We start from the raw sequence: 23,107 nt of genomic DNA, 5'->3' as shown, positions 1-23,107 counted from the left end.
GGTCATTTATTGTCCATCCCAAATACCATGTGAAACTCAATCCTCTCCCTGTCTTTGGCTGAAACACAGAAAGGTAGGCTATGTTTAGAAAGACAGGGGGGGAAGAGAGAAATCTGAACCCACAACAAACTAACTTATTAACTCAATTTATAGTTAATTCATTACAAGGATTTTTATTCATTGTATTCAATATGCTCCCACTGCCTATGAGCACTCATCCTGGGCATACAACCTACCGGAAAAAGCAGATCTACAAACCCACCACATGTGGCCCTCAACTAATGATATAACAACGTTGGTTAAGTCGTAGTGACTTAACCATTAATTACAATGAATCCATGATTAACTTGTGATTAATTAATGTAGATAATCATTAATTAAGCGTAAATTATGTGTTTGAATGTGACAAAAACAAAACAATCTCCATCAATTCTATAGCTTCATGGGGTGAGTGTCAGAAGGCATTGTTTTGGGTGAACTACCCCTTGGCGGTAGGCCTCACACTTTTCACCTTTTTAGGGGCCCAGCTAGTTGTGTGCTCAGCTCTGACTACAGTCTATTCCAGTGGATCTCAAACTTTTCAGGCCGCGACACCCTCCCAAAATAATCATTTTGAACTGGGATCCCCCCACCCTGACAAACACTTTGGAATTGTGGCATTACATTTAGTTTGACTCGGTTCCACAGATATTGTGAAAATGGCCTATCTACACAATTTTTGCCTCTTTCTAACGTAACATTTGACTATTTGGCCAATGTTTTCTTTTGTTTGCATTTTAGAGGTATTAAAAAGGTCTTAAAAGACCTTAAATTGCATATAACCTGTATACACTTATATTAGATTGTAGGTTATGTTTTTCTCACTCAACTGTTGAGTGAGAAAACAATGTTGCACATTAAGCTGGAGCCGTTAACAACTCTATAAAATCTGAACTGTGACTCAAAAAAACATCAAAACCCAGAAAAAGTCCATAAAGCTTAAGTTTCCTCCTGAAATGGAGTGCAGTGGAAGTATGAAGCATACAATGGAAATACCAGTGGTGTAAAGTAACTAATTACATTTATAAGACTGTACTTAAGCACAATTGTGAGCTACTTTTACTTTACTTTTAGTGGAGTATTTCCAATTTTCAATACTTTATACTTCTACTGCACTACATCTCAGAGGCAAATATTGTACTTGTACTCCACTACAATTATTTGACAGATTTAGTTTGTTACTTTGTAGATTTAGATTATTCGTTACAAAACATACATCAATCACTTCATCCCTATATTTCGGCAATTTTTCAAAGGATTGCAAAGGAAACATTTGGAAACTGCTGAAATGGGACATTCTGCGTATGAGTAATTTTACTTTTGGTACTTTTGAAGCCAATACTTTTGTACTTTTACTCCAGTAAATTTTGATTACCGGACTTTTACTTGTAAGGGCACGGTCACAACAAAGTTTAATTCTACCTATGAGGGTGGATTCTGCCAATGCTTTTCAATGGGAATGGAGTGGTTTCTTGACATTCGCAAGAATGGCAAGAAACCTTCCAAAAACCTTGCCAAACATTTGCTGTGGGGTGACCTTGCCAATAGTGCTTCTTGGCTAGGTGGTGTCAGTGGTATAAAAATAGCATAACAATTACCCCACCAACAGTGGGGTAATTGTTATGCTATTTTTATACCACTGACACCACCTAGCCAAGAAGCACTATCAAGTTTCATTGGCTACAAGGAGGCTATAGGAATGGCCTCTGAAGTCCTTTAAAGGCCATTCCTTCTTTAACTTTCTGCTTAGCTTGCAATTAACAGCCAATATAAGCATGCTGAGACGGTTAACACAGAACCCATTGCAGAGGAGTTCAGAGTTCCATTAAGTGGTGAGTGAGACTTCATCTGTCCTTCATGGTCATATAAATGTATCGTTATGATGATGTTAGCTATTGGTAGTCATAAATGTTTTAGAGGTGTTAGCTAGTCATATAAATCTATTATGTTTTTTTTAACCTGACTCCGTACATAGTGACACACTCATGACCCGGGGTTACACACAATGAGTGGGCAGCATAACTGAAGTTATATTGTAAAGATTGAAATGATTTATTGTGTGTTCTTTTATTTATAATGATATGGTTTGGGCCAGATTGGAAGATCCTTTTGTTCATTCATTTCTATCAAGACATTTCAATTATGTTATGATTATATAAATTATAATTTGCATTTCATGTACTTTTACATCTGCTAGAGTTATTATTATTATTATTATTATTATTATTATTACCATTATTTGTATTATTATTATTACCCTTATTATTATTATTATTATTATTAATGTCCTAAAAATAATGTGTTTCTTTCATAGGGGTTGCACACAAGGTTTCACTGCTACTGGTAGAGGGGAAAAGTGAGTGTTCATATTTTTTCTATTAAACCTCGACTGAACTATAACCATAAGAATAGTCCTACAAGTATCTGCTTGGATCTCAAGTCACCAAAGGCATCAACACCATCTATTTGTCTGTCTACAGAAAGCCGCCACCATGAGTACGGACGCAGAGATGGAGCAGTATGGCAAGGCCGCCATTTACCTCCGTAAGCCAGAGAAGGAGAGAATGGCAGCTCAAAGTGCGCCATTTGATGCCAAATCTGCAGCATTTGTGACTGATGTTAAGGAGCTGTACGTCAAGTGTAAAATCCTAAAGAAGGAAGGTGGCAAAGTCACAGTGGAAACGCTCGAGACGAAGGAGGTACGTAGGTAGAGGTGGATCTGAAATAAAATAGTGACACAGTACAACTGTAATTGCAAGACATTCTAAAGTTGTTGTTTTTTTTAGGAAAGAGTTGCAAAGGAGGCTGATGTCACCCCTATGAACCCTCCCAAGTATGACAAAATTGAGGATATGGCCATGATGACCCACCTCACTGAAGCCACTGTCCTGTATAACCTCAAAGAGCGTTATGCAGCATGGATGATCTATGTAAGGTTTTCTACATGCTGAGAACAGTACAGTGTTGCACCTGTCGATAGCATAGAAAGAAAAATACAGAGCACACGTTATATCATCAAGTGAAATCCATAGAATGACAGATTCTAACAAACTCATGGTTCTGAAGTTAACTTGCTCATTAGTTGATGCCACTTGCAACTCGTGACTGTAATCCCAGCTCTAGTGATCCATTGTCCCAGATATGTGGTATGGTCAGTGCTATGTTGTATGATGTTAATGTTCTCTCTCTTCTCCCCTTCAGACCTACTCTGGCTTGTTTTGTGCAACTGTGAACCCCTACAAGTGGCTCCCAGTGTACGACCAGGAGGTTGTAAATGCCTACAGAGGCAAGAAGCGTATTGAGGCTCCACCCCACATCTTCTCTGTCTCTGACAACGCTTATCAGTTCATGCTGATGGGTACGTACTAGTCAGGACAATGTAAAAAAAAAATATATATATATATATATATATATATATATATATATATATATATATATATATATATATATAACTATAATGGTTTTGTCCTCTATCCATGACTAAAAGTTTGCTTTACATTTTACAGATAAAGAGAACCAGTCTGTCCTGATCACGTAAGTTTCCCATCTACTAGGCATTAAAAAAGCAACATTGTACACAATAACACAAATTCAGTAACTATATTTCTCTGAATGTATGCATTTATAACCAGTGGAGAATCCGGTGCTGGAAAGACTGTGAACACCAAGCGTGTCATCCAGTACTTTGCAACAGCTAGTTCTGGTGGAGAAAAAGCAGCAGCCGGTAAAATCAAGGTATGTGTACTGGTTTTTAAACAAAAAATGATTTTGAACATAAAGCATTTATATGCAATATAATGCAATCAAAAATAATTCTGACCAAATTTTAAATTGGGCGACATTCTAGGGGTCACTGGAGGATCAGATTATTGCAGCCAATCCCTTGCTGGAGTCTTATGGTAATGCCAAGACTGTGAGGAATGACAACTCCTCTCGCTTTGTAAGTATAAATAATGACATTTTATGAGAAAGCCTGCAATAATTCCACAGTGTAGATGAAACTAATTGTGCTATAACAAACAGGGTAAATTCATCAGAATCCATTTCGGCACAACGGGTAAACTGGCTAGTGCTGATATTGAGACATGTAAGTATGAAGTTCACAGATGATAAATTATATATGCGTTAATTTGAGGATTACATTTTGAGTTATGTACAACCCATATAGATTATTATTTTTGTCATAATTACAATTGTAATTATAATAATACTAATTATTATTAAAATTATTATAATCATTATTATTATTATTATTATTATTATTATTATTATTAATATGTGTTATGTACAACCCATATAGATCTGCTGGAGAAGTCTAGAGTGACCTATCAGCTTCCTGCAGAGAGAGGTTACCACATCTTTTTCCAGATGATGACCAACCACAAACCTGAGATTATTGGTAAGTGGAATTACTGATGATGCAGTGAGAACATAAATTAATGAATAAAAACACATGTTAACCCTTTTTTAATCCCCTTTAAGAAATGTGTCTGATCACCTCCAACCCCTACGACTTCCCGTTGATCAGCATGGGACAGATCACTGTGGCCAGCATTGATGACAAAGCGGAGCTGGACGCTACTGATGTCAGTGAACATATTTGTTTCTTTCTAATACTCACTATAGCGTGAACTGCAGTCAGTTGCTCTGCAAAATGTATTTTATAAAGCAGTGGTTCTCAAAGTTTTCAGGCTGTGACCCCCCAAACTAATCCTATTTGAACTGGGCAATTTGTATGGTATAGTTTGTTTATTACTTTTGACACAGTAATGGTCTTATTCTGTTTTATTTCAATGTATTTATTTTATAGGTCTTAAAAGTCCTTAAATTGTCACTTTAGAAATGTGCAGATACCATGTATACACTTACTGTCATTTAGTTTGTTAACTGTTGAGTTGTACACAGTTCTAAATGATGTTTGTTAAACTATGTTTAATCTCAATCTTTTGAATGCATCTCTGCTTATCAGGAGGCTATTGACATCCTGGGCTTCAACGGTGAAGAAAAACAGATGATCTACAAGTTCACCGGTGCAGTGATGCATCATGGTGTCATGAGGTTCAAACAGAAGCAGCGTGAAGAACAGGCAGAACCTGATGGCACAGAGGGTGAGCTGATCTTTATTATTAGTATTATTATTATTTTATTATCATGGAGGGTGAGCTGCATCTTCAACTAAGGAATTAAAGTAATGCATACTTTGTCACAAGTATTGTATTTACTTATATTCTAAATTAACTAAGCTAAATATATTTTCAATATATTTCCATTACTATTTTATTTTTATATTTTATAATTTTCTTTTTTTTTTATTTTAAATTTTTATCCCACGATTTTGTAACCCTTATTTTTCACCCGGTGCCAATTTTCTAAGTGATCCTGGGCACTACACTCCCCTCACCAGCCTAGGGAGGCCAGGGCCGAGCTCATGCCTCCTTCAATGCATGAGAGCCAACTGACCTTCTTGTCACCTGACAGGAGGGAGTTTCCCTGGTTGGACGTAGCGCGTGGAAGGAACACGTTATTCCAACCAGTTCCCTTCCCCTCCATCAGGCGCCCCGGCTGTCATGGGGGAGGAGTTTAGTGACCAGGATTACTACATGTTTTTGTGAGGGTATCAACTACCCTGAGAGACACGGGGAGAACATGCAAACTCCACACAGAGTGGGCCCATATTTTTATAATATTTTATAATTTTCTGTTAACGGTGGCACAGTGGCGCTGGCGCAGTTGGTAGCGCTGTTGCCTCACAGCTAGAAGGTCCTGGGTTTGATTCCCGCCGTGGGCGCTGGGGGCGTGTTCTCTCCTCAGCGTTATCAGTGCCCATACCCTAGGTGGGGTTGGCGAAAGGGCCTTTCTGTGTGGAGTTTGCATGTTCTCCCCGTGTCCCCTAGGGTAGGTACTGTATTTACCCTACCAAAAAAATGCAGTAATGCAAGCTGGCAGAGGGAGAGAAGAGCCCAGGATTACAGCTTACTGGGTTACAAAAATTGTGGAGAAAAATATATATATATTATACTGTTTAGACAAAATATTATTTGGTTTACCTATGATCCTAGATTACTATCTCTATGCATTTGACATATTAACTTGTGTTTACCTTGCTTACTGTAAGTCGCTCTCTGCATTAAGCTAAATGCCTAAATTGTAAATTGCAAATTGTATGAACATTTCAGAGGCTGACAAGATTGGCTACCTGTTGGGTATAAACTCAGCAGAGATGCTTAAGGCGTATTGCTACCCCAGAGTGAAAGTCGGAAATGAGTATGTCACTAAGGGACAAACTGTGCCACAGGTGAGTAAATTACATTATTTCCATGTTCTGATTTCATACACAGCTTATATTCTCAACACAGCATACCATAAGAACTCTAATATATTTTTGTTGTCTTAAATCAGCTTCTGTAGATAAAATGATCCTCCAACATTATTCAAATTAATTTCTATTTATTTATTTAATATATGAAGAGCATACAAATTATACCATTCTGCAGAAACATGTGCAGCTCCATGCACCTCTGACATTATTTTAACAGTATTGTTATACCTCAACAAAAAAAACACAGACAAACGCGCACATGCACGCACGCACGCACGCACGCACACACACGCACACACGCACACACACACACACACACACACAGATATTGTGTATCCAACCATACAACCCCACTCAGATCAGCTAACACAGGGAAGCTGTCAGATCAGAATCTTCCCTAAAACACCCAGGACAGACTATCTCCCTTCTGGTTTCCAAACTGTGGAAGGAACTCCCCATTGCAGTTAGAACTGCAGACTCACTCCCAATCTCCTGCCGTAATCTCACCTCTGAAGACTCACCTCTTCAGACTTCACCTTAGCCCGTATCACTTGACCTAGCCTTGACGACCTTGCAGGTTTATGCAATGGCTAAAATGTCATTTAGATAGCAGGTAGACAGAAGCCAGGTTCATTTGTAGACCTGGCATCCTATAGTGTGTATAGTTTCAATGTAGCCTACAGATTATTGCATTTTTTTTACATTATACTGTTTAGACTGATGATGGTTCTTGGTTTACCTATGATCCTAGATTGCTATGCATTTGATGTATTACCTTGTGTTTTCCTTGCTTACTGTAAATCGTTTTGGATTAAGAGCGTCTGCTAAATGCCTGAATTCTAAATAGTAAATTGTGTAATTCACACCTATGTCCTTAGGTAATGAACTCAGTCGGTGCCTTGGCCAAGTCCCTCTATGAGAAGGAGTTCTTCTGGATGGTCATTAGGATCAACGAGATGCTGGACACCAAGCAGCAGAGAAACTTCTACATTGGTGTGCTGGACATCGCTGGTTTTGAAATCTTTGATGTAAGCATGGACTTTTTTTTAAGTGCGAGACTAATTATTTTTGTCACAATTACACAATTACAAGAGATTGGGCTAATGATATTTCCACACACAGTTCAACACCCTGGAGCAGCTGTGCATCAACTTCACCAATGAGAAACTGCAACAGTTTTTCAACCACACCATGTTTGTTCTGGAACAAGAAGAGTACAAAAAAGAAGGCATCCCCTGGGATCTCATTGACTTCGGCATGGACCTGGCTATCTGCATTGAGCTCATTGAGAAGGTATGTACATGGACTTGGCTGTCTGCATTGACCTCATTGAGAAGGTACACTATTATTATTATATTATCATGGACCTGGCTGTCTGCATTGAACTCATTGAGTTAATATTGTTAATATTGTTTTTGTCATTTTCTCTTTTGTCTCCTTTACAAAGCCCTTGGGCATCTTCTCCATCCTTGAAGAGCAGTGCATGTTCCCAAAGTCTTCAGACAAAACGTTCGCCGAAAAGTTGCTTGACCAGCATCTTGGGAAGAACAAGGCCTTTGAGAAGCCCAAGCCTGCCAAAGGCAAGGGTGAGGCCCACTTCTCCCTGGTCCACTACGCTGGAACTGTGGACTACAGCATCACAGGCTGGCTTGAGAAGAACAAGGACCCCCTGAACGACTCTGTCATTCAGCTGTTCCAAAAGTCTTCAGTTAAACTGCTGGCTGTGTTCTATCCCCCACCTGAGCCTGAAGGTATGTTTATTGTCTCCGCCAGGCCGAAAGGAATGGCGAGAGAGTATGTTTTACCCCCTGTCCGTCCGTGTGTCCGTGTGTCCGTCCGTGTGTCCTGTCCGTGTGTTAGCAGCTAATCTCCAGCACCGTTGGCCTGGTCGCTGCGAAACCCATTTTTTCCCATTCCTCCTACAGCTTTTAACAAAACGTCATGCAAATTGGTACACAGTATCTCTATAGTCATGTGATCAACCCCGATCTGTCCGATTTCCCATATTCCATCCTGATTGGCTATGGTTGGCTTCCAAAATTTGCAGGATTGGTCCGTTTTGAACAAAATGTCTCAAATCATGAACGCAGCTTGCAATTTCCATAAAATTGCACAAACACATTCACACTAGGCAGAGGAAGATATGCCACCCTTTTCGACTTGCCCTGTTATAGCGCCACCAGCAGGTCTAATTTAGCAAAACACATTTTTTGCAGCAAAATGCCTCAAATCAAGAATGCACGCACATTCCCACGAGGCCGAGGAAGAAATGCCATCCTTTTCACATTGGCCTATTATAGCGCCACCAGGAAGCCATAATAATCTACCTGACTTGGCGGAGACCTGTGCTCCGAGGAGCACTTTTTCTAGTTAATCTCTGTGACACCAAACAATGACTCGACAAGGACTGACTGGGGAACAAGACTAATGTACACATGAGGACTGATTACACATGAGATACAGCCTGGGGAGACATGGGCATAGAACCATGAAAACTAGAACAAGAACATAACACATAGAAATACAATACCTAGACAAGACAGGGAAAGTCTGTGACTGTGACAGAACCCCCCCTCAGTCCCTTTCCCTGCCTGCCCACATGTACCTGCGCTCTCAAGCTCTTATCCCCTCTATACATTCCTCTCGTCTCCCTTTTATCATGGACATTGTGGGATATATTTTAATTTGTTCTTGTCCAGGACTTTGGTTCAACCTTGGTCGTTGAAAATTTGCTACATAAATAAACTTTTTTTTTTAATTATTTGATGTTTCTAACTAATATAAACAGATAACAATAAGAAGGGAGGCAAGAAGAAGGGTGGTTCCATGCAGACTGTGTCTAGTGCTTTCAGGGTAAGAATATTTATTAATTATTCTCAACATTATATTCATGTAAGAATGAAGTATTATTATTGTCAACATTATATCCATGTAAGAAATAGGCACGTTTTTGTGATCTTGTAGATCAGCTATCTTTGAATGGCTGAATTATAAAATAGGGCTTAAGTGGGGAATGTATGTTTTAAGACAATCTAAATCTGTAAAGCTATCTAAAGGAGAACATTTTACTAATAATAAGCCTATTTGTCTCTTTTATGTCTCAATAGGAGAACATTTTTACTAATAATAATCCTACTTGGCTCTTTTATGTCTCAATAGGCAAACTTGGGGATGCTGATGACCAACTTGAGGAGCACTCATCCTCACTTTGTACGTTGCCTGATTCCCAACGAGTCCAAGACTCCAGGTAAACACAGAAAATACAAACGTAAACAATGATTGTGAGGTGGTCATTTAATGACACTTGGCCAGTGTGTAGCTATGTTGTCCTAATAATAATGGCGCAACCTCTTTACAGGCCTGATGGAGAATTTCTTGGTCATCCATCAGCTAAGGTGTAACGGTGTGCTGGAGGGCATCAGAATCTGTAGAAAGGGCTTCCCAAGCAGAATCCCATATGCTGACTTCAAGCAGAGGTATTCATTCCTTTTTCCAGCAGCTTTCATTTCCAAAGCCATTAACGGGAGGCACTCAAAATGACCATGAACTTCTGCAAAACAGGTACAAAGTACTGAATGCCAGCGCATGTCCCGATGGCGCGTTCATGGACAACAAAAAAGCCTCTGAGAAGCTGCTTGGGTCCATTGATGTTCCGGTTGATGAGTATAAGTTTGGACACACCAAGGTAAACACACTGTGAACCTGGTTTAACATCATCAAGAGAGGACTAAAAGTTGATGTACAGTTCTTTTAGTTACAGTGTTTGTAACATTGTGTTCAGGTGTTCTTCAAAGCTGGTCTGCTGGGTACGCTGGAGGAGATGCGAGATGAAAAGCTGTTTGCTCTGGTCACCATGACTCAGGCTCTCGCACGAGCTTACCTCATGAGGAAGCAGTTTGTTAAGATGATGGCTACAAGGTACTTTGAAAACATAATTAATTCAATATTTAGTATCATTTGTAAGTACACTTACTGTTCAATACAATTTTAATAAAAGCGTATACTTCTTCTATCACTGTCCACAATCATGACACACTTCAACCGTTTTTCCACAGAGACGCCGTTTTCACCATCCAGTTCAACCTCCGCTCGTTCGTTGCTGTGAAACACTGGCCATGGATGAAGGTCTACTACAAGATCAAGCCTCTTCTGCAGAGCGCTGAGACTGAGAAGGAACTGGCCAACATGAAGGAGAACTACGAGAAGATGACGACTGACCTGTCTACTGCCCTGGCCAAGAAGAAGGACCTAGAGGAGAAGATGGTGGCTCTGATACAGGAGAAAAATAACCTTGCCCTGGCAGCATCATCAGTAAGCAGGCTAAACTGGACCTTTTACAAATCCCTCCCTCAGATCACAAAGCTGCGCTTTCTCACACTATGCTCCCTAAGAGTCTGTACTCCCCAACAGGCAACTGCAAAAGTACGTCTTGACCAGAACAAATGCTGACATGCTTGTGTTTTTTCTTTTTCTTTTTCATTGACCAAAAGGGAGATGAAGCATTGAATGATGCTGAGGAGAGATGTGAGGGTCTTATTAAAAGTAAAATCCAGTTGGAGGCAAAGCTCAAAGAGACGACTGAGAGACTGGAGGACGAGGAGGAGATGAATGCTGAACTGACCGCCAAGAAGAGGAAGCTGGAGGATGAATGCTCTGAGCTCAAGAAGGACATTGATGACCTGGAGCTCACCTTGGCCAAAGTGGAGAAGGAGAAGCACGCCACTGAAAACAAGGTATTATACACTCTCTGGGGTTTTATCAAGTTAGTAGTCGTTGCTGTCGGGCAGAAACCTCCTATCTACATATTTAAACCTTTTGTGTTTTTTGTAAAGTAATGCCCTACTTGATCATACTACAGCGTCACACACAGACACACACAGACACACACACACACACACTAACCTCGGTCCCAGCCTCACTCATCTGCGAAAAGAAGAGCCTGGTCACGACCTAAAGCAGCGAGTGTCTAGGAAGTCCTAGTGGACAGGATTTCCGTTTCCCCCGGAAATGATATTTTTTGACCAATCACAACACTCGTTTCATTCACGGAGAATGTTAAGAGATTTGTAAAGCATCAACGTCATTTCCTTGGGCGGTACTTCCGCCAAATTCAACCATTTCCGGTTGTTAACTTCCTAGACAACCAACATCCCAGGTCTTGCCCAGGGTGCACACACACACACACACACACACACACACACACACAAAATAGCATATCTGCAAGCTTGTCGATCTGCTACTTTTGCTATTTTTGTGTAGCGGTCCCCTCGATCGTCACGTGGTTGAGGGGAGGGCTTTTGAGTTATTTTAAATAAATTTAACTTAACTCTGATTAACTCAGTATTAATTATCTTGGATCTCTTTTATAATAATAAATGCAAAAGCAGTTTTTAAAGTCACACAGTTATCAATTTACCTTTTCATGCAATTTTTAACCCAAAGTATAATAAATTAGCCTCTCTTAGCTTCAATTTTAAATACTTCGTCTGTAACCAAATGGACCCTCTAACTAAAAGGTAACAATGAAATTAATTCACACAACCAAGTAGTTAGAAAAATATATATCTCAATTATTTAGTTGTTTGTGCAATGATTGGTGCAAAAATAGAAAATAGAATGGACACATAATAAATGTAAACAACACTTTTCCACACTGTGCAGGTTCAAAACCTTAAATACCCCTCTTCTTTCAGGAATACAAAATGTCACAATACTGTTATTGCAAAATACCAAAAATAATAAATAGCTTTTCAAAGATATTAATCCAAAGTGTAAAACCCTTCTTTCAAACACCAAGTCACTTAAGGACTACTATTATAATTTGTGGGCCCACACACACACACAGTCACACACAACCTTAAAGCCGGCAATAACTAACTAGTTAAACTAAAACCCTTTAGTTGCAGGCCTGGTCGTTGCTTGGGTGCGTTGTGGCCTCAAATCACATTGGCCCCTTCACTCCTTGGTGAGCAGAAATAAAAGAATGATACCTTAATGTTCCTTGTTACTCCAACAGTCACTCACTGGTGCAGGTTAGCAGCAGACTAGCATGTAGTGCAGTCCAGACACAATCTTCTCATCCCACGTTGCCAGAGAACTATTTGTGAAGCCCTGGTTACTGAAACTCTACTTGGATTGTCCTCTTTGTGTCCTCCAGTAGAGAACAACAGACTTTCACCTTAACAATTCAACTGTGGAAGTTAAACTGGGCCTAGAAACGACTGTTCACGTGCTATGAACTGACACTAGACTCACTGTGAGCTTGTTAGCATTGACGTTAGCCTTTAGCACAACAGAAAACAACAGTCTATGAATTTCGTGTAGAAAGTCTTCTTGTTGTTGTCAAACGTGCAGCTTGTCCTCTTATACTGACTGTTGTGCAAACACTCATGTAAGACACAAATTACACGCAGGTCTGTGCACTGCAAACATATAATATCATACAGAATGTCTCTGAATGAAACCACTCGGTTACGTTACGTTCCCTCTCTTTCTTCATGTGTCCCACTCTCTCCCGTCCGGGCAGCAACACACTCTACTCGCTACGTTCCCCACAGGAATGTTAACCCCATAAGTGCTGGTCAGAATAAACAGGAAAACATTACTTTTAAACAAAACAAAACAAAACAAAACTCCTAATGAATTAGTCATGACTTATACATTACGTTTTTAAACAAAAACACATACCTTTTTAAAGGCTTTTAACATTTTTTAAACAAACCATCCATTAAATGATTTTAATACTATTTAAAGTATAACTTATTTTATGGCTGGGTTACACCTGGATTTGAATCCTGACAAATAACTGTTTTGGACACGTGAGGTTTCCGCCCGACCAAGTGCAATAATGATCTATTCCATGACAACAAATTCTGTTCTGATAATATCAGGTGAAGAACCTGACCGAGGAGATGGCCTCTCAGGATGAAGGACTTATTAACACTGTCTATGTTGGGTTCATTTAGGTGAAGAACCTGACCGAGGAGATGGCCTCTCAGGATGAGGGACTTGCTAAGCTGACCAAGGAGAAAAAGGCCCTCCAAGAGGCACATCAGCAGACCCTGGATGACCTGCAGTCAGAGGAAGACAAAGTCAACACTCTGACCAAGGCCAAGACCAAACTGGAGCAACAAGTTGACGATGTGAGTTTTACCAAAGGGAATTGGATGTTTGGAACACATTATGTTTATTGTTTCACTGAATGCTGATGTACAACTCATGTATCATTGTGCAGCTGGAGGGTTCTCTGGAGCAAGAGAAGAAGCTCCGCATGGACCTGGAGAGAACCAAGAGAAAGCTGGAGGGTGATCTGAAACTGGCCCAGGAATCCATAATGGACCTGGAAAATGACAAGCAGCAGTCTGATGAGAAGATAAAGAAGTAATGTGGACCAACAATATGAAATGTCATGGAAAGAAACCACTTGCAGAATGACACTAAAATATGATGTTTTGTGTTCCACAGGAAGGACTTTGAAGTAAGCCAGCTTCTGAGTAAGATTGAGGATGAACAATCTATGGGGGCTCAGCTACAGAAGAAGATCAAAGAACTCCAGGTATTTTTATTTTCTTTAAAATCACTAATAATAAGTAAGAGTGAATTATTACTTTCAGATGTTAATCTAACATCATTAATTTGAAAGGCTCGTATTGAAGAACTGGAAGAAGAGATCGAGGCGGAGCGTGCCGCTCGTGCCAAGGTGGAGAAGCAGAGAGCTGATCTCTCCAGGGAACTTGAGGAGATCAGTGAGAGGCTTGAGGAGGCTGGAGGAGCCACCGCTGCTCAGATTGAGATGAATAAGAAGCGTGAGGCTGAGTTCCAGAAGTTGCGTCGTGACCTTGAAGAGTCCACCCTGCAGCATGAAGCCACTGCCTCTGCTCTCCGTAAGAAACAGGCTGACAGTGTGGCTGAACTGGGTGAACAGATCGACAACCTCCAGAGAGTCAAGCAGAAACTGGAGAAGGAGAAGAGTGAATACAAGATGGAGATCGATGACCTGTCCAGCAACATGGAGGCTGTTGCTAAGGCAAAGGTATGATGGAATACCTGTGCATAATATAATTATTGAGATTAATTATCATTTTGCCTTTATTTATTCAGAAAGGTCAATTAAGGGCAAGCTCTCTTTTCCAATGACACCCTGATTACAGTAAACATAGCATAACATTAAACAAAATCAATGACAAGATAACAGACATTTCAGATATTCAAATAATGTACAAACAGTACAAACAGATCACAGAGTATTTCTCACAAACTGTTTAAATTGAGCGAGTGAAACGAAATTCTCCAATTAAAAACAGTTCCACATGTGGGACATAGTAGTGAAAGGCAGTCTTACCCAGCTCAGATTTATCTGTGGGAACGTTTAACGCCCAGTAATCTTGTTGATTGGTGATTGCAAACTCAAAATGTTATTACACTGTTAAGATAATTAAGCAATTTCTTAACCACTTAAAGCCCATTATCCGTATTGTGGGAATGCGTCGCTTTGTGAGCTTGTCCTTTGGCTATTTTCAGCAAAAGCTTTCCCAACAATAACAGAAAACGGAAAAGACCTGAGGGACTCCGCTCAACCATATGGGGTTTAAGTGGTTAAGTAAGGCTTTGTAGATAAAAACAGTGCAGTGATGTTCTCTCCTCATAGCTAATGATGGCCAATCCAGTGATGAGTAAGGAAACCATCTCCAGTTATAAACAGGAGGGCTGAATGACAGACTGCATCAAGTGGCTTTACTGTTCAAATGAAAGCAATGATAAAAAAATCAGAAAAAAATAATGATTTAATATGTCCAATGTTCATTTACAGGGAAATCTTGAGAAGATGTGCCGCACCCTTGAGGACCAACTTAGTGAAATCAAGGCCAAGAGTGATGAGAACGTTCGCCAGATCAATGATGTTGGAGCTCAGAGAGCAAGACTGTTGACAGAGAACGGTAAATGTTCATCTTAAAGTCTACTTTGTCTACATGGTTTGTCGATGGTACTTGAGCAAATAATTAAAGATGATGCTTTGATCATCAGTTATCCTGGGATTTTAATGATTTGTTTGAAATGTTTGAAACGAATATTATAATAATTAGAATAAGAATAATATAAACAATTCTAATTAGGTGAGTTTGGTCGTCAACTGGAGGAGAAAGAAGCTCTGGTCTCACAGCTCACCAGAGGCAAGCAGGCCTTCACTCAGCAGATTGAGGAATTGAAGAGACTCAATGAAGAGGAGGTTAAGGTGAGGAAAAAATCCCCCCCTTTTTAATGCCTAGTTTTATATTTTTTTGTAATTTAAATCAGCTGACATTATGTTGTCCATTTTCTATTGACAGGCAAAGAATGCCCTTGCTCATGCTGTGCAATCAGCTCGCCATGACTGTGACCTTCTGAGGGAGCAGTTTGAGGAGGAACAGGAAGCCAAGGCGGAGCTGCAGCGTGGAATGTCCAAGGCCAACGCTGAGGTGTGTCAGTGGAGGAGCAAGTATGAGACTGATGCTGTCCAACGCACTGAGGAGCTGGAGGAAGCTAAGTAAGTCATTTGTGTTTTAAACCAGTGTTACTCAAATCTTTTGGTGTGAAAGACCCCCAAATCGATACATATATTTGGCTGCGTACCACACTCTGCAAAGGTTTTGTGCTAAGGACACCCAGAAGAGAAGATTTATATTCAAATATATTTGAGATTATTCCAAACTTCCAAATATTTTCCATGAAAATAGCAGATGTACAAGCTCGCAGCGTGGCACAAATTAAGTGACGCGCTGTGAGCTTGTGGATCTGCTATGTTTAAATAGCCAACATATAAATGGATAAAGTGTTTAAAACATTTTTTCTGCTACATTAACTACTCTTGCTGGGGACCGCCTGGATCCCAAGGACTCCTGGGGTCCCCGGACCCCACTTTGAGAACCAATGTTTTACACTGTCAGGCACCACTCACTATGCAAAATATTGCCCACATTAATTTGATTCCATTCAACACTGATTAACAGGAAGAAGCTAGCCCAGCGTCTTCAGGAGGCTGAAGAGCAAATCGAGGCTGTGAATTCCAAGTGCGCCTCTCTGGAGAAAACCAAACAGAGACTCCAGGGTGAAGTGGAAGACCTCATGATTGATGTGGAGAGGGCCAATGGTCTGGCTGCCAACCTAGACAAGAAACAGAGGAACTTTGATAAGGTGCTTTGACACTCATTATTTTGAAACAAAATATTTCTTGCCTCATTAAAGTGTGTTAAATGACACATCATTACAAATCATGTGCAGGTCCTTAAAGTGGGGTAAATGACACATTTCATTACACATGCTGTGCAGGTCTTGGCAGAATGGAAGCAGAAGCATGAAGAGGGTCAGGCAGAACTGGAAGGAGCTCAGAAAGAGGCTCGTTCTCTCAGCACTGAGTTGTTTAAGATGAAGAACTCCTACGAGGAGTCTCTGGACCAACTGGAGACCATGAAGCGTGAGAATAAGAACCTGCAACGTGAGTTTCTCTACATCATTCTTTTAATAACAGTGAGAGAAAAACATCATTAAATGTTCAAGATCAGTTGTGTATCAGGCTACAACTTTATTGAAATGCAAATACAAAATAGTTTCTGATTGGAAAGTTCCTCATTGATTATTTCAAAACAACTGCAGAGGAGATCTCAGACCTGACTGAACAGATTGGTGAGACTGGAAAGAACATCCATGAGCTGGAGAAATCCAAGAAACAGACGGAGACAGAGAAGTCAGAGATCCAGACAGCCCTGGAGGAAGCTGAGGTAAAGCTTTTATCAATTGTCTATATCTTAGATTTATTTTGAAAAGTTTTATATTCAAACAGTGTAGCTGTATATGATGTTAAATTTTGATCCTTACATTTTAGGGTACTCTGGAGCACGAGGAGTCCAAGATTCTTCGTGTCCAGCTGGAGCTCAACCAGATCAAGGGTGAGGTCGACAGGAAGCTGGCAGAGAAGGATGAAGAGATGGAACAGATCAAGAGGAACAGCCAGAGAGTGATTGACTCCATGCAGGGCACTCTGGACTCTGAGGTCAGGAGCAGAAACGATGCCCTGAGAATCAAGAAGAAGATGGAGGGAGACCTGAACGAGATGGAGGTTCAGCTGAGCCACGCCAACCGCCAGGCTGCTGAGGCCCAGAAGCAGCTGAGGAACGTCCAGGGACAGCTTAAGGTGCAAAACATATTAGTTAGACACATATTCAAACAACGGAACTGCACTGAACAAGTGACATTCTGATGTTTCTCTTAACATGACCACCTCAAATGTGATTTATTTTAGGATGCCCAACTGCACCTTGACGATGCTCTCAGAGGCCAGGAAGATGTGAAGGAGCAAGGTTCCATGGTGGAGCGTAGGAATGGCCTCATGATGGCTGAGATTGATGAGCTGAGAGTGGCTCTGGAACAGACAGAGAGAGGCCGCAAAGTGGCTGAGCAAGAACTGGTAGATGCTAGTGAGCGTGCTGGACTGTTGCACTCTCAGGTAAGCAAATAATTAAAAAAAAAAAAAAACATATTCAGAATTTAAAACATATTTACATCATGCTTACTTACATTGTTCAACTGAATCTTTATTTTAGAACACAAGCCTTTTGAACACCAAGAAGAAGATTGAGGCTGACCTGATCCAGGTCCAAGGTGAAGTGGACGACAGTGTTCAAGAAGCAAGGAATGCTGAGGAGAAGGCCAAGAAAGCCATCACTGATGTAAGTTAGGATGCCCTACCCTTATCTATGAGATAACCTCATGCCATGCTTCATATTAACATACAATACAATGTAAACATGACTTTCCAGGCTGCTATGATGGCCGAGGAGCTGAAAAAGGAGCAGGACACTAGTTCTCACCTGGAGAGGATGAAGAAGAACCTGGAGGTCACAGTCAAGGACCTGCAGCATCGTCTAGATGAGGCTGAGAACCTGGCTATGAAGGGAGGCAAGAAGCAGCTCCAGAAACTGGAGGGCAGGGTAAGATGTAATTTACTTCAACACAGCTTATAGTCTATAGATGATGAAATAAGAAGAAATAACCTCATAATATACAATTCAATTGTGAAGGTGCGTGAACTGGAGGGAGAGGTTGAAGGTGCACAGAGAGGCGGAGCAGACGCTATTAAAGGTGTTCGCAAGTACGAGAGGAGAGTGAAGGAGCTGACATACCAGGTACTGTATACCATGTTCACTTTAATGACCATCATGCCTCTGACAAAATGAATAGATTGCATGAGCTTACAACTATGAATGTTATGAATTCACTCTGACTTTAGACTGAAGAGGACAAGAAGAATCTTGGCAGGCTTCAGGATCTGGTAGACAAGCTGCAGATGAAGGTGAAGGGCTACAAGAGACAAGCTGAGGAAGCGGTAAGACAAACAAACATACATGGTGATGAATTTTCACTTGTAGCTTCCATGGGTATATTATGGTTGGCATAGTGTAACTAAGACATAATAGGAATCAGGTGAAAGATAGTCTCGCGTAGCCAGACAACTATTCCACAATCCCCTAACGCTATATAGAGTCTGGAACTACACCTCCCGAAATCCGAGAGAGGAAACTGGCAATTCCGTTCAATATATTTTAAAATATCCAAATTTCCATTTCTGCTAAGCAGCAAGCTAATATACTTATGTGATTTTGATTTATATTAGGTTATATTTGGGCGACTGTAAAGACGAAACGGAAGTGGGGAGGAGGCTACACATCCGGTTTATATTCTAATCATGATCAGAGCTTCCGAGTCCCAGACAGTTTGACACAGTCTGGCCACGCAAGACTATGTGAAAGATGATGCTGGTATTATGTGAAGATAACAGAAGGGCATGATTCAGTGTCCATCCCGCTGCTTTCCACGAGTGACACATAGAATCTCTATATTGCTGTGCTTCTGCGGTATGGTATGGCATCCGCACCGCGGGGAAGCTGTTACTGTTACACAGGTGCTGAAAAGAAAGGCAAGCTGTCCCACAACAATGCACACATAGGCTGTGTGTTTCAGGCAAAATGGTAAAATTTTCAAAGTGGACTATAGAAAGCAATAGAGTTTGTTTCCTCTAAGCTGCGATTATTCGCTCGGAGTGCCAAACCAAAACAAGAACACAGTCATGATCGCGCCATTCTAACGGCACTCATGAATTAGCCACAACCACACTTTACAATTTCCTGAAAGGCATGGCGAGAGAGTATGTTTTACCCCCTGTCCGTCCGTCTGTGTGTCCGTCCGTCCGTGTGTGTGTGTGTGTGTGTGTGTCCATCCTTCTGTCTGCGACCAGCTAATCTCTACCACCGAAGTTTGCAGTCCTTGGTTCATTTCGAACAAAATGCCTCAAATCATGAACGCAGCATGCGATTTTCATGAAATTTTCCACGTAGATTCCCACTTGGCCCAGGAAGAAATGCCACTTGAAAACGTTCAAATCAGCCTCATGGTGGTGCTATAACAGGCCTATTCACGTTTTTAGCTATGACTGCACCGATCTGCGTGAAACTTTGCACACACACTCCCTAGAGGCCAAGGAAAATTGCCCTGCATTTTTCACATAATGCTTTTTAGAGCACCACCAGGAGGCTGAGTTTTGTAAAACACATTTTTTGCTCTCACTCCTTCAGATTCTGTCCAAAATTCACGCAAATCGGTACACAGTATCTCTATAGTCATGTGATCAAGATGGATGTGTCCCATATTTCATATTCCATCCTACTTGGCTAACATTGGCTTCCAAAGTTTGCAGGATAGGTCCATTTTGAACAAAATTCCTCAAATCATGAACGCAGTGTGTGATTTCCGTGAAGTTTTGCAGCCCATTCCCACTAGGCCGAGGAAGAAATGCCACCCTTTTCACATTGGCCTGTTATAGCGCCACCAGCAGGTCTTATTTAGCAAACCACATTTTTGGAACAAAATGCCTCAAATCATGAATGCAGTGTCCGATTGCCGTGCAAGGCCTAAGAAGAAATGGCACCCTTTTCACATTGGTCTATTATAGCGCCACCAGGAGGCCACAATAATCTACCTGACCTGGCGGAGACTTGTGCTCCGAGGAGCACTTTTTCTAGTTGCAAGATGCTTTTTCAAATATTCAGGCTTTGAACCATCTCTATACCATATTGTAGGAGGAATCATCCAACACTCACCTGTCCAAGTGTAGAAAGATTCAGAATGAGCTGGAGGAGGCTGAAGAGCGTGCTGACATTGCTGAGTCCCAGGTTAACAAGATGAGAGCTAAAGGTCGTGACGCCAAGGTAAATACATGTGCAATATGAAGGTTTATTGAGATGATTATCTTTAACTAAGATTTAACTAAAGATTAGTGTTGAATATCTAATTGTATATTTCTATTTTTACAGGGAAAAGATGCTGCTGAATAAGTTCTCCAATTCAAGTCACCATAAAAAGTCATAAAATATGACCCATTGTATTTAATAAACGTGGCAACAAAATAATTTTGTTTCATTGTCTCATCAATCACTTTTATTGTCAGGTTTGTCAGATTATTCTGGTTCCAACTCACATGTCCGCTATATAGGCTATTATTTTGTAAACCCATTGCAAAGTAAAGAAATAAATACAAATAAGATAAATGTGTATTCATTTTAGATTTATTCAATGCAAATCAAAGGATAGTTTTCAAGTGCCAACACCTCGTCAGCATGCTCATAAAATGCTGCTCAGGATCAATCCTGTTGAGAACTGAACATTCCAAATTTCATTTCACAATTGCTACTAAGTGTCATTAGTAAGTAATTCCATTTGAAGTTGTGAACGAAATCACACATATTTAACCAATACAAACATATAAACACACAACCAGACAAGCACACTCACACATTGTTGAAGTCAGGCCTTCCAAAACTGTTACAGCAGGTAACTCCATATTGGCGTCAGAAAGTTCCTCTGACCACAGTGTTAAAAATGGAAGCAATGAATTTGTGTTCACATTGTGTCGATAAAACATACATTTACTGAGACAATGTTCCATTTCTCATTGATACAGATTTTCAGCTACAGTATTTCTGTGAGTTGGACATGGACAGTTGTGTCAAGCATACAGTTATACTTACTACAGTGGTCACCAGTCCAATCATGCGCGATCTTCAAACGGCCGCCTATTGGCCGCCATAGGACTCCATCAGCGCCTTTAGGTACCTTTTAAAGTTGACGCCCACAGATTCTTAGCGCCTCCCATTGAAATGATCAGAACGTGTAGTGTGGCCGTTAAGCCACGAGGTGGCGCTTGGTACTGAAATGTACTTAAAAAAATTAAGAGTAAAAGTACTCGTTATGCAGAAAGTCCCTTTTCACATGTTGTCAAAATCGTCATGTCATAATAGGCTACATTATAGAAGGTATATGTCTATTTATGAATAGATTAATTTAAGTAAATACATTGATTCATTAATGTAAAAATAATCTGGGCTAATAATAATTATTATTATTAGGGTTAGGTTATAATAATAATAATAACTAGGCTACAAAGTATTGGCATCAAACTGTGCTTAGTTAGTTAGTTAGTTAGTAGCAGTGGTTCTCAACCTGTGGGCTGGAGCCCACTGGTGGGCCGTGAGGATACTGCAAGTGGGCCCCCAAATCATTGGCAAAACTATGATAATAATGAAAATATGACATTATAATTTAAAATTAAAAAACAATAATTTAGATTTTATGTTTCAAAACACCATGAAATTATTTCAACAAAGAAAATATACAAAATATTAAAATAGTATTTAAAACATTTCATAATGTTGCTGATGTTTGAGGTGAACGAGTCCTTGGGTACCTTCAGGATGAACACTGACGTCATAGAAGGTAGGTTTGTTTCCCTGCCCCTATCCATTTAGTTAGTGATAGAGGGTAGAAACAAATCCCATACTCCCACAATGGTCAGCTGATGCCTAGACTGAACCTTCACTGGACAAGGCTCACATGTCCCAGGAATGGGTGGACCAAAGGAAAAGTTCCCAGCTCCATTCTTTCTTTTTAAAAATATATATATATCTTTTTTAACACATCAAGTGCCAGAGGTTTTTTAAAACAGGGTACATCCAGTGCCAGCGTTTTTTACCGTTTATGCTGATCTGTTTAGAGTTGTAGAAGCCTCCACAAGGACGCAGATGTAAACAAAGGGTGTGTGCGTGATGATCGAGAGTCCCGTCTAACGTCTTGAACAATAATATTTCTTTTTTTAACTCAATTTTTATTGGAGAACAATAATATTTCTAACGCAATCTGCCATTGCAGAGTGATCGCATGTCGAAAATGGCTTGTTTTCACCACGGTGAAAATGTATGGAGATATGGACCCTTTTCTCCGGGAACAGCCTTCCATTTCGACATCCCCCCACTCCGACATTGACTTTTAATTGTCGGAGTGGTGGCACTTTCCCATTTCCATAAACGACCTGCCATTCCGACAGTGTCGGACTGGCAGCATGGCCCTTTATTTTTTTTTCAAGAGTCCCGCCATTTCGACACGCATCTCTGTGTCTGTCTATCCGCGCATATAGTCAATAAGATGATTATTATTATTCATAATTATTCATATTATTATTATAATGACAAACAGTGAATGACTGACGGACAGAAAGCCTTCTCGAATGATGCCCCGTTGAAATAATATCAAAACGAAATCATATAATGCTTGTATAACGTCCCATGTGTATTGCATTATAATCATTATCATCATAATAATCATAATATTAATCAAATATGTGTGGCACGCATGTGTCATGCGCAATTACGCGTGACTGCAACCATC

The 23,107-nt window shown here is 40.4% G+C and overlaps 1 protein-coding gene and 1 pseudogene across 2 annotated transcripts in view; both read left to right on the top strand.

Moving 5' to 3' along the window:
- Positions 1-2,340: 2,340 nt before the first annotated feature.
- On the top strand, positions 2,341-17,409 carry LOC311060784 (myosin heavy chain, fast skeletal muscle-like; annotated as a pseudogene). The gene is made up of 33 exons: positions 2,341-2,395; positions 2,520-2,738; positions 2,826-2,969; positions 3,241-3,397; positions 3,546-3,573; positions 3,672-3,774; positions 3,887-3,979; positions 4,063-4,126; positions 4,340-4,438; positions 4,522-4,625; positions 5,009-5,147; positions 6,216-6,334; positions 7,237-7,386; positions 7,481-7,651; positions 7,806-8,109; positions 9,147-9,211; positions 9,518-9,605; positions 9,717-9,834; positions 9,920-10,043; positions 10,140-10,276; positions 10,414-10,669; positions 10,849-11,091; positions 13,324-13,500; positions 13,593-13,738; positions 13,823-13,913; positions 14,001-14,390; positions 15,168-15,294; positions 15,472-15,590; positions 15,685-15,881; positions 16,345-16,528; positions 16,664-16,829; positions 16,988-17,112; positions 17,217-17,409. The product of its transcript is annotated as a myosin heavy chain, fast skeletal muscle-like (transcript).
- Positions 17,410-17,423: 14 nt separating this feature from the next.
- LOC311060010 (myosin heavy chain, fast skeletal muscle-like) overlaps positions 17,424-23,107 on the top strand; it is a gene marked incomplete at both ends in the record, with an annotated part of 38,448 nt that continues 32,764 nt past the window's right edge. Inside the window, 7 exons of the mRNA XM_084078135.1 lie at positions 17,424-17,525; positions 17,634-17,837; positions 17,935-18,060; positions 18,151-18,321; positions 18,412-18,516; positions 18,621-18,716; positions 20,467-20,595. Of these exons, the coding sequence (XP_083934261.1) occupies positions 17,424-17,525; positions 17,634-17,837; positions 17,935-18,060; positions 18,151-18,321; positions 18,412-18,516; positions 18,621-18,716; positions 20,467-20,595 (933 nt within the window). The remainder of the gene's footprint in view (positions 17,526-17,633; positions 17,838-17,934; positions 18,061-18,150; positions 18,322-18,411; positions 18,517-18,620; positions 18,717-20,466; positions 20,596-23,107) is intronic.

Source organism: Gymnoscopelus microlampas, assembly GCF_963454915.1.
Source record: "Gymnoscopelus microlampas genome assembly, chromosome: 14".
In the NCBI taxonomy this organism is placed as follows: domain Eukaryota; kingdom Metazoa; phylum Chordata; class Actinopteri; order Myctophiformes; family Myctophidae; genus Gymnoscopelus; species Gymnoscopelus microlampas.
Note: the sequence above shows the minus strand (reverse complement) of the source record. Positions and strands in the feature narration are given on the sequence as shown.